The sequence below is a fragment of the Lithobates pipiens genome, unplaced genomic scaffold (genome assembly GCF_037356315.1).
Source record: "Lithobates pipiens isolate NorthernLeopardFrog02 unplaced genomic scaffold, aLitPip1_a1.2 Scaffold_16, whole genome shotgun sequence".
NCBI lineage: Eukaryota > Metazoa > Chordata > Amphibia > Anura > Ranidae > Lithobates > Lithobates pipiens.
Window position 1 is genome coordinate 49,738,085 of NW_027507748.1, and position 14,314 is coordinate 49,752,398.

Below are 14,314 nucleotides of genomic sequence, written 5' to 3' on the forward strand. Positions count from 1 at the left end.
ACCGATAGCGGTCCTTACAGAACAGCAGACTGTACCGCACTCAAGCCTATGTACCGTAGCACCCTATACCAAGTTACCAGTCCTTATAAGAACTTTTGTGGAACAAGCAGGTTGTGTGTTAGTGATTAGCAGACTGTACGTCAGTCCCTATACCGCTGAAGGACTGCTGCAGTATAGGTGAGCGGTCAGCAGTGGTGCACGTCAACCCTATCTATTGTGGACCGATAGCGGTCCTTACAGAACAGCAGACTGTACCGCACTCAAGCCTATGTACCGTAGCACCCTATACCAAGTTACCAGTCCTTATAAGAACTTTTGTGGACCAAGCAGGTTGTGTATTAGTTTTTAGCAGACTGTACGTCAGTCCCTATACCGCTGAAGGACTGCTGCAGTATAGGGCAGCGGTCAGCAGTGGTGCACGTCAACCCTATCTATTGTGGACCGATAGCGGTCCTTACAGAACAGCAGACTGTACCGCACTCAAGCCTATGTACCGTAGCACCCTATACCAAGTTACCAGTCCTTATAAGAACTTTTGTGGAACAAGCAGGTTGTGTGTTAGTGATTAGCAGACTGTACGTCAGTCCCTATACCGCTGAAGGACTGCTGCAGTATAGGGCAGCGGTCAGCAGTGGTGCACGTCAACCCTATCTATTGTGGACCGATAGCGGTCCTTACAGAACAGCAGACTGTACCGCACTCAAGCCTATGTACCGTAGCACCCTATACCAAGTTACCAGTCCTTATAAGAACTTTTGTGGAACAAGCAGGTTGTGTGTTAGTGATTAGCAGACTGTACGTCAGTCCCTATACCGCTGAAGGACTGCTGCAGTATAGGTGAGCGGTCAGCAGTGGTGCACGTCAACCCTATCTATTGTGGACCGATAGCGGTCCTTACAGAACAGCAGACTGTACCGCACTCAAGCCTATGTACCGTAGCACCCTATACCAAGTTACCAGTCCTTATAAGAACTTTTGTGGACCAAGCAGGTTGTGTATTAGTGTTTAGCAGACTGTACGTCAGTCCCTATACCGCTGAAGGACTGCTGCAGTATAGGGCAGCGGTCAGCAGTGGTGCACGTCAACCCTATCTATTGTGGACCGATAGCGGTCCTTACAGAACAGCAGACTGTACCGCACTCAAGCCTATGTACCGTAGCACCCTATACCAAGTTACCAGTCCTTATAAGAACTTTTGTGGACCAAGCAGGTTGTGTATTAGTGTTTAGCAGACTGTACGTCAGTCCCTATACCGCTGAAGGACTGCTGCAGTATAGGGCAGCGGTCAGCAGTGGTGCACGTCAACCCTATCTATTGTGGACCGATAGCGGTCCTTACAGAACAGCAGACTGTACCGCACTCAAGCCTATGTACCGTAGCACCCTATACCAAGTTACCAGTCCTTATAAGAACTTTTGTGGAACAAGCAGGTTGTGTGTTAGTGATTAGCAGACTGTACGTCAGTCCCTATACCGCTGAAGGACTGCTGCAGTATAGGGCAGCGGTCAGCAGTGGTGCACGTCAACCCTATCTATTGTGGACCGATAGCGGTCCTTACAGAACAGCAGACTGTACCGCACTCAAGCCTATGTACCGTAGCACCCTATACCAAGTTACCAGTCCTTATAAGAACTTTTGTGGAACAAGCAGGTTGTGTGTTAGTGATTAGCAGACTGTACGTCAGTCCCTATACCGCTGAAGGACTGCTGCAGTATAGGTGAGCGGTCAGCAGTGGTGCACGTCAACCCTATCTATTGTGGACCGATAGCGGTCCTTACAGAACAGCAGACTGTACCGCACTCAAGCCTATGTACCGTAGCACCCTATACCAAGTTACCAGTCCTTATAAGAACTTTTGTGGACCAAGCAGGTTGTGTATTAGTGTTTAGCAGACTGTACGTCAGTCCCTATACCGCTGAAGGACTGCTGCAGTATAGGGCAGCGGTCAGCAGTGGTGCACGTCAACCCTATCTATTGTGGACCGATAGCGGTCCTTACAGAACAGCAGACTGTACCGCACTCAAGCCTATGTACCGTAGCACCCTATACCAAGTTACCAGTCCTTATAAGAACTTTTGTGGACCAAGCAGGTTGTGTATTAGTGTTTAGCAGACTGTACGTCAGTCCCTATACCGCTGAAGGACTGCTGCAGTATAGGGCAGCGGTCAGCAGTGGTGCACGTCAACCCTATCTATTGTGGACCGATAGCGGTCCTTACAGAACAGCAGACTGTACCGCACTCAAGCCTATGTACCGTAGCACCCTATACCAAGTTACCAGTCCTTATAAGAACTTTTGTGGAACAAGCAGGTTGTGTGTTAGTGATTAGCAGACTGTACGTCAGTCCCTATACCGCTGAAGGACTGCTGCAGTATAGGGCAGCGGTCAGCAGTGGTGCACGTCAACCCTATCTATTGTGGACCGATAGCGGTCCTTACAGAACAGCAGACTGTACCGCACTCAAGCCTATGTACCGTAGCACCCTATACCAAGTTACCAGTCCTTATAAGAACTTTTGTGGAACAAGTGAGTTGTGAATGTTTAGCAGACTGCAGCAGAAGGGCAGCAGTCAAGTATAATATCCTTTCTATATTTGGAAGAAAGAATATTATACATGTACAAGCCTATTACTGTACCACTGATACCAGTCCTGAAAAGAACCTTTGTGGAACTAATAATAACAGCAAGTCTTTAAAATTACCCTCACTGCCTGACAACACTGCTTCCTTCCTGTCCCTATACAAATTGGCAAAAAAAGAGAACGATTAGTGGTTACTGGAACAGCTCTTTTGTGGACCTTGATAGTAACAGCTAATGATGATGATGATGATGATGATGATGAAAGACTAATCTGGCTGTCCCTGTAGCATACACCGTCCTTTCCCTTTCTCTAAACTAACAAAAGACACTCAGGCTGCTGCAAGAATCAGCAGCACAGCAAACCTATCAACACCTAACACCTATACCAGTCCTGAAAAGAACTTTTGTGTACCAAATAGCTAGTGGTTTATCTCTCCCTACTCCACACAGGAACCTGTCCCTATCTTAACAGAAGAAAGAATGTAAAATGGCCACCGGATCGGGTGTATTTATAGGTTAGGGGGAATGTACAAGTGTCCATGTGCTGTCATGTCTCAATTGGCTGTCCTGTATCACATGATAAACGTGTCACCAAAGGTTAAAGTTCTTGTATACATTAAACACGTAAGTCCGCCGCGGCGAACGACGGAAAAAGGCGTTCGAACGTGCGGACCGCGAATGTCGGAAATTCGCCGCGAAACGACCGCCGGGCGAACCGTTCGGCCATCACTACTGAGGACACTTTCATCAAAGATCCCGAGCATTAAAGTGTGTGTACATTGAATACTAAATGCATATACATAGTTCTTTTTACCTTGTAAATTTGGTTGTGCAAGAATTTTTATACTGCGATGAGTAAATATTTTATAAATACCTATTGACCCTGCTAGGTTCTGCTGTATCTGAGGCTTTCCTTTGATAGGATGACCACCCTATCCTAACCAGCTCCCAGTGTTGCAGGAGTGTTGTCAGCTTCCAGCGAAGTTCGACGAGAAGGCCTTTCTCACAATCTCCACTCTAATTCATCCCAAAGGTGTTCTATTGGGTTGAGGTCACACCAGTCAAGTTCCTCCACCCCAAACCTGCTCACCCATGTCTTTATGGACCTTGCTTTGTGCACTGGTGCAAATAATCATGCTGGTAGTTTAGACATAATGCTGGTAGGTTAATTGGCTTCTATCCAAAAATTGGCACTAATATATGAATGGGGACCTTGGATTGCAGGCTCCTTGAGGGTAGGGATCGACGTGAGTGTGCAATGTACAGGGATAGGGACAATTGTAGACACTCACGCCCCCCCCCTTCCCCAAGGCACCCCCCATGTTGAGGGCACGCGGCCTGGTACGGCTCAGGAGGGGGGGGGGCGCTCGCTCGTCCCCCCCTTTCCTGGCCGGCCGGGTAGTGTGCTCGGACAAGGGTCTGATGTGGACCTGGGGGGAACCCCCACGCCAATTTTTGGTTCCCCTTTAAGTCCATACCAGGTGACGGGGCCAGCGACGTCTCCTTCGCGGGCCCCGCCTACCTGGAGACCCGCTCCAAATGAGCGAACTTTCCTCCGCGTGTGTGGGCGATCATTTCAAAAGTACGGCGGATAGTACGGCGGACTTAGTACGCCGTATTAGTCCACTGAAAAAGTGCCGTGTGTGAGCAAGTAGCCCGTTCGGAAAGTCGAACGGACAGTCTGGCGGGAAGTCCGCCAGATTAAGTCCGTCGGATAGTCCGCTACGTGTGTACGCGGCATTAAAGAGACTGTTCATTTGCCCCACCAACTTATACTCGCCTTCTTGGTGCTTTTGCAAACTCCGATCCTCTATCTTTTTTGATCCACAGCAGAAACCACAGCATGTGGGACACACCTTACCAAATCCGAAATAAAGGGGTGCTTTAAACCCCAAAAGGAATTAGAAAGGAAAGTATTTAAGAACCAAGTTTTGTAGCCAGTGGTGTTCCTCACCCATCACACCTCGGTGTTTCATTACTAAAAGGACCGCCACTCGACCTGGTCCCTACTGGAGTCAAGCATCCAAGGGCCAAACAAATGAGCCCTGCCCCCTCATTACAATGCACCACAATGGACCGTAAGTCTTGCATGCAGCATCTTTTGGCTGCACACACTAGTACATTACTACTTTTCACATGTGGGTTTGTGAAAAAAAAACAAAAAAAACGTTCTTTCCAGTAGGATTAGTAGTCCTCTAAGCTTAGGGAGGTAGAGATATGAAGTGCTCTGTTAAGATTCTGTCAGGACAAGAGAAGCTCGAATCAGTCTCATCCTTTGCAAAAAGCAGTTGTTGCATGGCAACAGCAAAAAATAATGACAATGCTGGTGAGATGAAAGCATTTTCTATATGATGGATTCTGTTGCATAGGCTAAATGCTGTGATATAAGCATGGAAAAGCCGAGCAGAGCTCTGCCTTTAGCAGTGCCATTACTCCAGGCACGTTGAACAACCTTTGAAGAGCAAATGTGCATGGTGGTCCTTATTTTGAAGAGACAGTCCAACCAGATAATTTATTCATCAGTTATGGCACTCAAAAAACATCCTTTGCCTAAAATGTCTAAGCCAAATCCTCCTTCATTTGTGTCTCACACACTCCACCTCCCAGACACTGCAGCTCACAGTAGGGGGGTTCTAGCAACAGAGGCAGTGTTACCATTCTGGAAAGCAGTGAGCAGGACTGGGTGTGGCCGGGTGCTGATTGACAACTACAGGTCTGTGAATCATCAGTGATGATGCTGATAGCCACACCCCCAGAAACATCATCTCCTCCCACTGTAGTGCAAAAAGGCACAGCCAACACACGAGAGACAACTCTGCTGTCAATTCGAGAGCAGTGCAGGATTGTTGCCACACAATTACCAGAAGCTTTTTAGGTGGACTTCCCTGCCAGAATCAGCAGGTATTTGTGAGGCTTTGCGGTGGGGGGGGGGGGCTAAAAACAAAAAACAAAAAAAAAATGGCCCCCTGCAGGATAATGGCATAATGTGCTAGTATGTATTGTATATTAGCACATTATGAAAGACTTACCTTAGAACGTAGCCCTCCAGCAGCGTGAGGTCACTGCTGTCAGGGCTTCCAGCTCCACCCAGTCTTCCTTCCAGGTTTGTGGGCTCTGACAGTTTGAATGGCCAAGCTGTGATGTCACTCCCTCACATGTGCAATCCATAGACAACATGCCTTCTATGAGTGCAGTGCTTTAAACCCCCAAAAGGCATTGCCTTACCAAAATAAGAGATTGGAATTTACACCCAAGGTTTGTAGCAGATAGTGTTCTCCACCCATGACACCCTGATGTTGCATTACTGAAGTACCACCACCGGAGTTGGGCCTACTGAAGTCATGTATCCATGAGTGAAGTCAGGACTCCACACACCCAGTACCTGGACCCTTTAAGTTTGGGTCTTACACCCAAATGCTAACCCATGCAGTCTTCCGGAGGGCCACCTGGCTCATCAGCCTAGATGACCAGGCCATTTTTTTGTTATTCAGCACTGTGCTACTTTAACCACTTGCTGACCAGCTTCCGTCATTATACTGCAGCAGGTCAGTACGTTCCCACGAGCCGTCGTAGCTATACGTTGGCTCCTTTAAGCAGGATAGCAGGCGTGTGCTGCTGGAGGCGCAAACACACGCTCGCTGCACTGCGGGGGTGCTGATGCTCGTGACGGTCGGTCGCGATAACCACCGGCCACGAGCGATCGCAGGCACGAGAGGCAGAACAGGGACGTGTGTGTGTAAACACACAATTGTTCTGAGAGGAGATGCAGATTGTGAGTTCCTAATAGCTAAGAAACACGATCTGTCATCTCCTATAGTCAGTCCCCTCCCCCTACAGTTAGAACACGCAGTCAGGGAACACAGTTAACTCCTTGATTGCCCCCTAGTGTTAACCCCTTCCCTGCCAGTGACATTTATACAGTAATCAGTGCATTGTTATAGCACCGATCGCTGTATAATTGTCAATCATCCCAAAATTGTGTCAAAGGTGTCCGATCTGTCTGCCATAATGTCCCAGTAACCATAAAAATCACAGATCGCCACCATTACTAGTAAATAAAATAATAATAATAAGAATGCCATAAATCTATCCCCTATTTTGTAGACACTATAACTTATGAGCAAACCAATCAATACACACTTATTGTGATGTTTTTTTTTTTTTTACAAAAAATATTTTGAACAATAAACTGAGAAAAAAATTGGCTTTTAAAAAAAAAAAAAAAATGGGGATATTTATTATAGCAAAATATTGCGTTTTTTTTCAACTGTGATTGGCTCTTTTCTCCCATCTGCAATCACTGTGTCCAGGTGAGCAATTTGAAATCTTGACATATTTGGAATCAATTTACTCAATGCACCATCATTTTTTATATTTAGCCCAAAAAAAATTGGGTATTGTGTTTGTGTGCAAAAATAAAATATTTAAAGTCGTTCTAAAGACCCACTCAATGCATGAAAGTAAAAAATCTTCTGTGTGCGGCAGTTCCCCCTCCCCCCCCCCCCCCCACAGCCATTCATAATGCTTACCTGAGCAATGTGCTTGAGAGCATCAGCTCTCCAGAGACTCTCCCTCCTCATTGGCTAAGGCAGCAGCAGGAACCATTGGCTCCTGCTGCTGTCAATCCCAGCCAGTGAGTCAATGAGGAGAGAGGGGTCTGAATGGACATGCAGAGCAGCGACTCGGGAGTGAGCATGCCTTGGTGTCCCCATTGCAAGCTTTTTGCTGTGGAGGCACTTGGCAGGATGGAGGGGCCAGGAGCGCTGGCGGGGGACTTGAGAAGAGGAGGATCTGGGCTGTTCTGTGCAAAACCACTGCACAGAGCAGGTAAGTATAACATGCTTGTTATAAAAAAAAAAAAAACTTGCCTTTAATATCGCTTTAGGTGTATTTTTTTTTCTGGAAATACATATTTAATAATTGGCTGCGCAAATATCGTGCAGCATAGAAAAATTGCAAGATCCACTATTTTATTCTCCATGGCCTTTGCTTTTAGAAATTATATAATGTTTGAGGGTTGTAAGTAATTTTTGAGCAAAAAAAGTGCAGATTTTTACATGTTTTTTATTTTATTTTCCCCACCCAGATGACCAGAAAAAAGTCGAAGAGGATTTTGACATCGACATGGATGCCCCAGAGACAGAGCGAGCGGCGGTGGCGATCCAATCTCAGTTCAGAAAATTCCAGAAGAAGAAGCAGTCGGACTCGTAGTACCTACCTCTCACCACTAGGGGGATAAAATGATTTAATCAGGAAATTAAAAAATCTCTAGGCTGCATGTACAAAGGTTTTATTTATAGTCTATTAGACGACTGGCGCACCTAACTGCGGTAATGGTTATCTCAGTTCGATCTGTAACCTCCTATTTTATGTGATGTTATAATAAAACAAGATGAGATGAGATATGAAACCCGCTTCTCTGAGTGTTTTAATATAAATATAAGTGTTCACATGGATCTCTACCTTTGCTTTAATAAAAAAAAAAAAAAAAGATATCTCCAGGTACACTACATATCACCAAGGGTCCCCACAAAACCTTTTATTGCAGATTCCATCCTTTTTTCATTTAACGCATGGCTTCGGGTCTACAACATATATTGTAGAGATACTAGCAAGCTTTATTACAGATTTGTACCAGCGGAAAAAAAAGAAAAAGAAAATCTCCTTGGGGTCTAGTAAACTTACTGCAAAGGTTATTCACACATTTTTTATTGCAGAATAGTTAAAATATTTCTAAAACCAATAAAAAATATATATGTTGAAGCTTACCAGTCCTTGGATGTGGTGGCTGCATTTGTGTTCATTTTTGTTGGCTTTTTTTCCCTTTTATTTTCACCTGATGATCCAGTCATTCATTTCCTGTCCTAGGGTGACAATGCTTACTTACCATACTGTATTGAGAGGTGGTGTTGTCACCCTGGGACAGTAAGTGTGTTATGACTGCAGAACACTTCCCTCTCTCATTTTTTTCAAAACTATAGAGAGGAGGCTTTCTATAGTCTACAGCAGACTTTCTGAACAAAGGGCCAGTTTACTGTCTTTAAGACTTTGAGAGGGCCCGACTTTGGCCAGTGTGAGTAGAAAATGCCCCGGCATCAATGGGAGTAAACAATGGCCTCCATCATTGTTATTAGTGGGGGGAATGTTGCCCCATTGTTAATATAAGGAAAAGCAATAGTCCCCCATCATTGGCACTAGTGGGAAGAATAGGGCCCTGCAATTGGTGTCAGTGGGAGGAATAGTGCCCTATTGTTTGTATCAGTTGGACGAATAGTGCCCCATTGCTGGTATCAGTGGAAGGAATAGTGCCCTATTGTTGGTATCAGTGGGAGAAATAGTGCTCTATTGTTGGTATCAGTTGGAGGAATCATGCCCCATTGCTGGTATCAGTGGAAGGAATAGTGCCCCATTGTTGGTATCAGTGGAAGGAATAGTGCCCTATTGTTGGTATCAGTTGGAGGAATAGTGCCCCATTGTTGGTATCAGTGGAAGGAATAGTGCCCTATTGTTGGTATCAGTTGGAGGAATAGTGCCCCATTGTTGGTATCAGTGGGAGAAATAGTGCCCCATTGATAGTATCAGTGGAAGGAATAGTACCCCATTGTTTTTTTGCCTATTGTCAAGCATGGTGGTGGGAGTGTCATGGTCTGGGGCTCCATGAGTGCTGCCGACACTGGGGAGCTACAGTTCATTGAGGGAACCATGAATGCCAACATGTACTGTGACATACTGAAGCAGAGCATGATCCCCTCCCTTCGGAGACTGGGCCGCAGGGCAGTATTCCAACATAACGACCCCAAACACACCTCCAAGATGACCACTGCCTTGCTAAAGCTGAGGGTAAAGGTGATGGACTGGCCAAGCATGTCTCCAGACCTAAACCCTATTAAGCATCCGTGGGGCATCCTCAAATGGAAGGTGGAGGAGAGCTAACATCAATGGAGTCTCTAACATCCACCAGCTCTGTGATGTCATCATGGAGGAGGGGAAGAGGACTCCAGTGCCAACCTGTGAAGCTCTTGTGAACTCCATTGCCCAAGAGGGTTAAGGCAGTGCTGGAAAATAATGGTGGCCACACAAAATATTGACACTTTCTGGACATTTTCACTTAGGGGTGTACTCACTTTTGTTGCCAGCGGTTTAGACATTAATGGCTGTGTGTTGAGTTATTTTGAGGGGACAGCAAATTTACACTGTTATACAAGCTGTACACTCACTACTTTACATTGTAGCAAAGTGTCATTTCTTCAGTGTTGTCACATGAAAAGATAGAATAAAATATTCACAAACATGTGAGGGGTGTACTCACTTTTGTGAGATACTGTGTGTGTGTATATATATATATATATATATATATATATATATATATATATATCCCACCGACTTTCATATGCCATTGCAACAAGATGATCAATGTTATTCATTGAACCTGTCAGCGGTCATAAAGTTATGGCTGATCGGTGTATTTTCATCAGTATATATTCCCATATTTCTGCCTATCACCTATCAAGTATGTTATTTTTCTGCATATGCAACAATACAATAATATAAATTCATCAGCATCAAATGATGTGAAAGCTGTACATATTATCAACACCTTTCATGAACTAATTCACTTCTTTGGTGGGTACCTGATTGAGGAGGATGGCCATACCTCCCAACTTTTTAAGTTTGGGGATGAGGGACACCTATCAACAAAAGCATGCAGGCATAGGACACACCCCATGCCACGCCCCCTTAAAGGAGAATTGTATCAAAAAACAAGATTGGTTAAACCCACGAGTGCTTTTTTTACCACTTCTATTCCTTTATATTGGGTTTCGGAATTTAAAAATGCAGCAATTTAGAAATAAGATGAAAGGTTTAGCACTGGGAAACACTTTTTGAAAGATACAACGTGCATTTTATATACAATTATATAGATCAGACCAAAATGAGGGACAAATGAGGAGGAATAAGGGACAGAGGTACATTGCTCCAAATCAGGGACAGTCCCTCGAAATCAGGGACAGTTGGAAGCTATGGGTATCTAAAGCACATAATATATAGAACACGCTACACATTATGATACATAAACAGATATGTTGAAGGGCTAAATCTAGCCATCAGGTCCTGGCAGAGCTGGCAGAGCTCCTCTGCACAAAGATATGGAAGTTTTGTCAATTCTGTGCTACCCATCTTTGCGCATGTAACGGTGCAAGCACAGATATATACGGGGAAACCCTCATGTGCACAGATGTTCCACAAGGCTGTCTGGACCCAAAGAAATCACCATCATCACTTGAAAATTATTACCACTGTCAGTCTTCATAGTGTGGTCTTACAGATGTGCTGTTAAGGGTATTTAAGTGAATCCTAGAAGTATGCTAGAGATAAGTATATTGGAGATGAGGATATAAAAGGAGAAGAGATGGGATCACCATCTCTTGAATACTCCAAGATATCAAGTAGTCTGAGATGCAGATATGCTGTGTACTTACTCTTCAGTATTTCCTCTCCCATCTATGGCCCCATCGTTCCCCACAAACCGTAAGTGAGAGAGACAGGAGCCCATACCTTTTATTTACCATTAGGCTATTTTTCTTTCCACCAGCCACATCCATTGGTCATGCCACCTGGAAGACTATATCATTGCAAAATGAAATTAAACTCAGTGCTGCTCCTTAAAGTCAAACCAATACAATATTGAGTAAACCTATATCAACATATACAATATCATGATATAACTTAACAACACAATATAAGGTGCTCTGTGCCAATATAAAGTGCAATCATATATAGTCCATCCAATGTGGTATGCTGAACTTGTAAACAGTTGTGGTGATGGTTTTCAAGTGACTATTCATGCTTCCCTCCTGGGTCCCCACTCACCAGAAAAAGGCAGTAAATACGCCTGTTAGCATCTCCAGATCAGCATCTCCCATCAGTGATAGCTGGGTTGTATGGACACTACATAGGGATAACTCCTATCTTCCACCGGTATGATTAAAACATATGGACATCCTTGATCTTTCCCATCTTACTCAGTGATTAGGCAGCCATAAAGATGTATAGCAATGAAGGAAAAAAGAATATATATAGTGTAATACTGCAAGGTTTATTCATACAATCCAAAGATATTACACTTACATTAAAAAAACTTTAAAATGTGCAGAGAAACACCGACTTGGTGTGCAAACAATGGTTGTCAGGTCTCCTTAGCTTGACGTATTTCGCCCCTCCCACTGGGCATCATCAGAAGATATCAGAGATCAGACTGTATCATTGCCATGTGTCCGATGTACGTACGTGATGATGTCATTGCACATATGATAGCACCCACTGGGTATACCCGGGCAGCCAAAATCATGGAGAGGGAATGACCAAATCATTTTTTACAAGAGAGAGATAAATAAGGATGGGAGTACAACCTGTTCATTTTGGAACCTCGTAAATTTAATTTAAGACACCTTTAATTTAAGGCACCTGTTGTGCCCTGTCCTATACCAATCTGCTCCAACCAAACAATAATTAAAAGTGTGCTATCCTTGTGCTAGATACAAGTTAATAATCACATAAGAGACACAATAAAAGTACATTAAATATATGAATATATTAATCAAATAAAGTTCATAAAAAATGTGCTAACACTGTTCAAAAAAGATATATTATATTAAAAAAAAAAAAAATATATATATATATATATATATATATATATATATATATATATATGTTGCAAAACGGTGCTCAGATTTTCTAAACAACAACAGTTCATCTGTCTTTGCCGTGAAGGAATGATAATAACGTGCACCACCGAAGAAAAAGTGCTCCCTAGGAACAGGGCCGCTGTTAGAAATCATGGGGCCCCGTACAGCCTACCTGACGGGGCCCCTTTTAAACCCACCCTTGACCCCCCCCCCCCCCCCCGGCTCCTTCCCTGACCCAACCTCTGCAGATTTGTCACGGTTTACATATGCACGCATACTGTGTCCCAGGAACTAGATGTTGCTGCTCACATCTTTAATGGGACCCCTGTTGGCACGGGAGAGCCCAATAAAGGTGATGGAGGGACGGTGGTGGAACCCCCTTCCACTGCCTGTAAAAGTAATCCAGGGGCTTCTTAGCCACTAGGATTACTTTTACTTTGTGCAGACTCGTCCTGGCTAAAAAATGATATCTTGATCATTGCTGCAGCGATGACAAAGATATCACCCTTCCAATCCAGCAATGTACCAGTATGTTGCTGGACAGGAAGCGGTTAAAGGGGGTGGTTGGGGGGGCACATGTTTACTGCCCCCCCTCCCAAATGCAAGTGTAAAGTAACATCACACTGCGTCTTATGATTATCAGCATTATGAAAATTGCGCAGGCAGCACAGTCAGCATGTGCTCTGTCATGGATCTCACAGTGTCACTTGGCTTTTGGGTGCTGACTTTGTTAACTTATGGCTGTACTGTGTGTACAGTAACTATAACCCAATACAGCCATAACAAAGTAAGCACCAAACAGCAATAGGACACACTGTAACAGATCCATGACAGAACACATGCTGACTGTGCTGCCTGCGTGAGTGAGTGTCATAATGCTGATAATCATGACCAGCTATGCTGTACCTAAGTGAGACGCAGTGAAGGATTCAACTTCTGTGCTCCACTCACTGTGTGCAGTGCATGTGTCCTCCAGGTTCTTGCTCCCATCATTGCAGCCTATCTCTTTCATCCACTGAGCCGCCTGTCGCCTTGCCTGAGTCTCAGCAGTCGGCAAAGGAAAATGAGAGGTGGAGCTAATCGGAGCCTCGTAGTATCACTCCGCCAGGTAAGGCAGTGGGCAGCGGCAGCCGGGACTAATTAGCTAGCAGAACAATGTGCGGGGCGGCTTCATGTAATGCGCCCGAAAAAGGAAAAATAGTCCGAACGCTGCGCTCATCTCCTAGGCCTATCTGTACACTAGATGAGGCCCAGGAAAATGTAATTAGAAACCCCCTTCGCTCAGCAAGTAATCGCGGGGGAATGGTTTTGAAATTTTGATATGCATAAATTAACTGTAAATTTGCCCGGGCCCCCCTGTGGAGCTGATGGGGGCTGGGCCCAGTACAACAGGGCTGGCTGTACTGCCCTATCAGCGGCCCTGCCTAGGAATCACCACAAACAAATGAGCTACTTACCAGCTTTCTTACTATGCCAATCTGTACCAGAGGATGCTGGGACTGTGATATCATAAAGGAGTGGGGTCACAATGTGACATCACCCAGTGACCCCGCCCCTTGTCCCTATATAAGTCGCATCACAACGCATCCCTGCCATTACGGCCAGAAAGAGCGTCGTGTTAACATCGCAAGGAAGAAGAGAGGAAGAGAAGAAGGCAGCAGCGGCGACAGAAGACCGGGCCAAAAAGTGCTATAAGAAGATAACGGAGGCCCGGCAAGAAGAACCGTAGAGCGGGACAAGGCCCCCGAAGAGCTGGACAAGACTCCGAAGTCGGAAGACGACGGCGACAACGAAGAAGAAAGCCGGGCTCCTCCGCTAGTAAAAGAGCTAGCAGAAGATAGCGGAGGAGTCTGGCCAGAAGACCTCCCAAGACAGAAGAAGAAAAGACCACCGGAGCTGTCTAATAAATGATTTTAAAAACTTGTGTTTTTTTTTATTTACACTTTTTTTCACCAGGTGAATGGGTAGGAATGAGGATACTCATTCACATAGGGTGGGGGGCCGGTATCTAGTGGCCCCCGCCCCTTCTGACGTCAGGATATGTCACA

At 45.0% G+C, this 14,314-nt stretch overlaps 1 protein-coding gene across 1 annotated transcript; it reads left to right on the plus strand.

Annotated features, from left to right (window-relative positions):
* Window positions 1-3,258: 3,258 nt before the first annotated feature.
* Window positions 3,259-7,990, plus strand: PCP4 (Purkinje cell protein 4). Its single transcript, XM_077484417.1, has 2 exons — window positions 3,259-3,340; window positions 7,667-7,990. Exons 1-2 carry the CDS (start codon window positions 3,259-3,261, stop codon window positions 7,789-7,791), a joined length of 207 nt encoding a protein of 68 aa, XP_077340543.1. The 3' UTR covers window positions 7,792-7,990.
* The last annotated feature ends 6,324 nt before the right edge of the window (window positions 7,991-14,314 follow it).

Coding starts and splice junctions, on each gene's coding strand:
- PCP4 (XM_077484417.1), top strand. CDS start 3,259: ATGTCGGAAATTCGCCGCGAAACGACCGCCGGGCGAACCGTTCGGCCA. Junction 3,341..7,666: donor ACTTTCATCAAAGATCCCGA/GCATTAAAGTGT, acceptor TTCCCCACCCAG/ATGACCAGAAAAAAGTCGAA.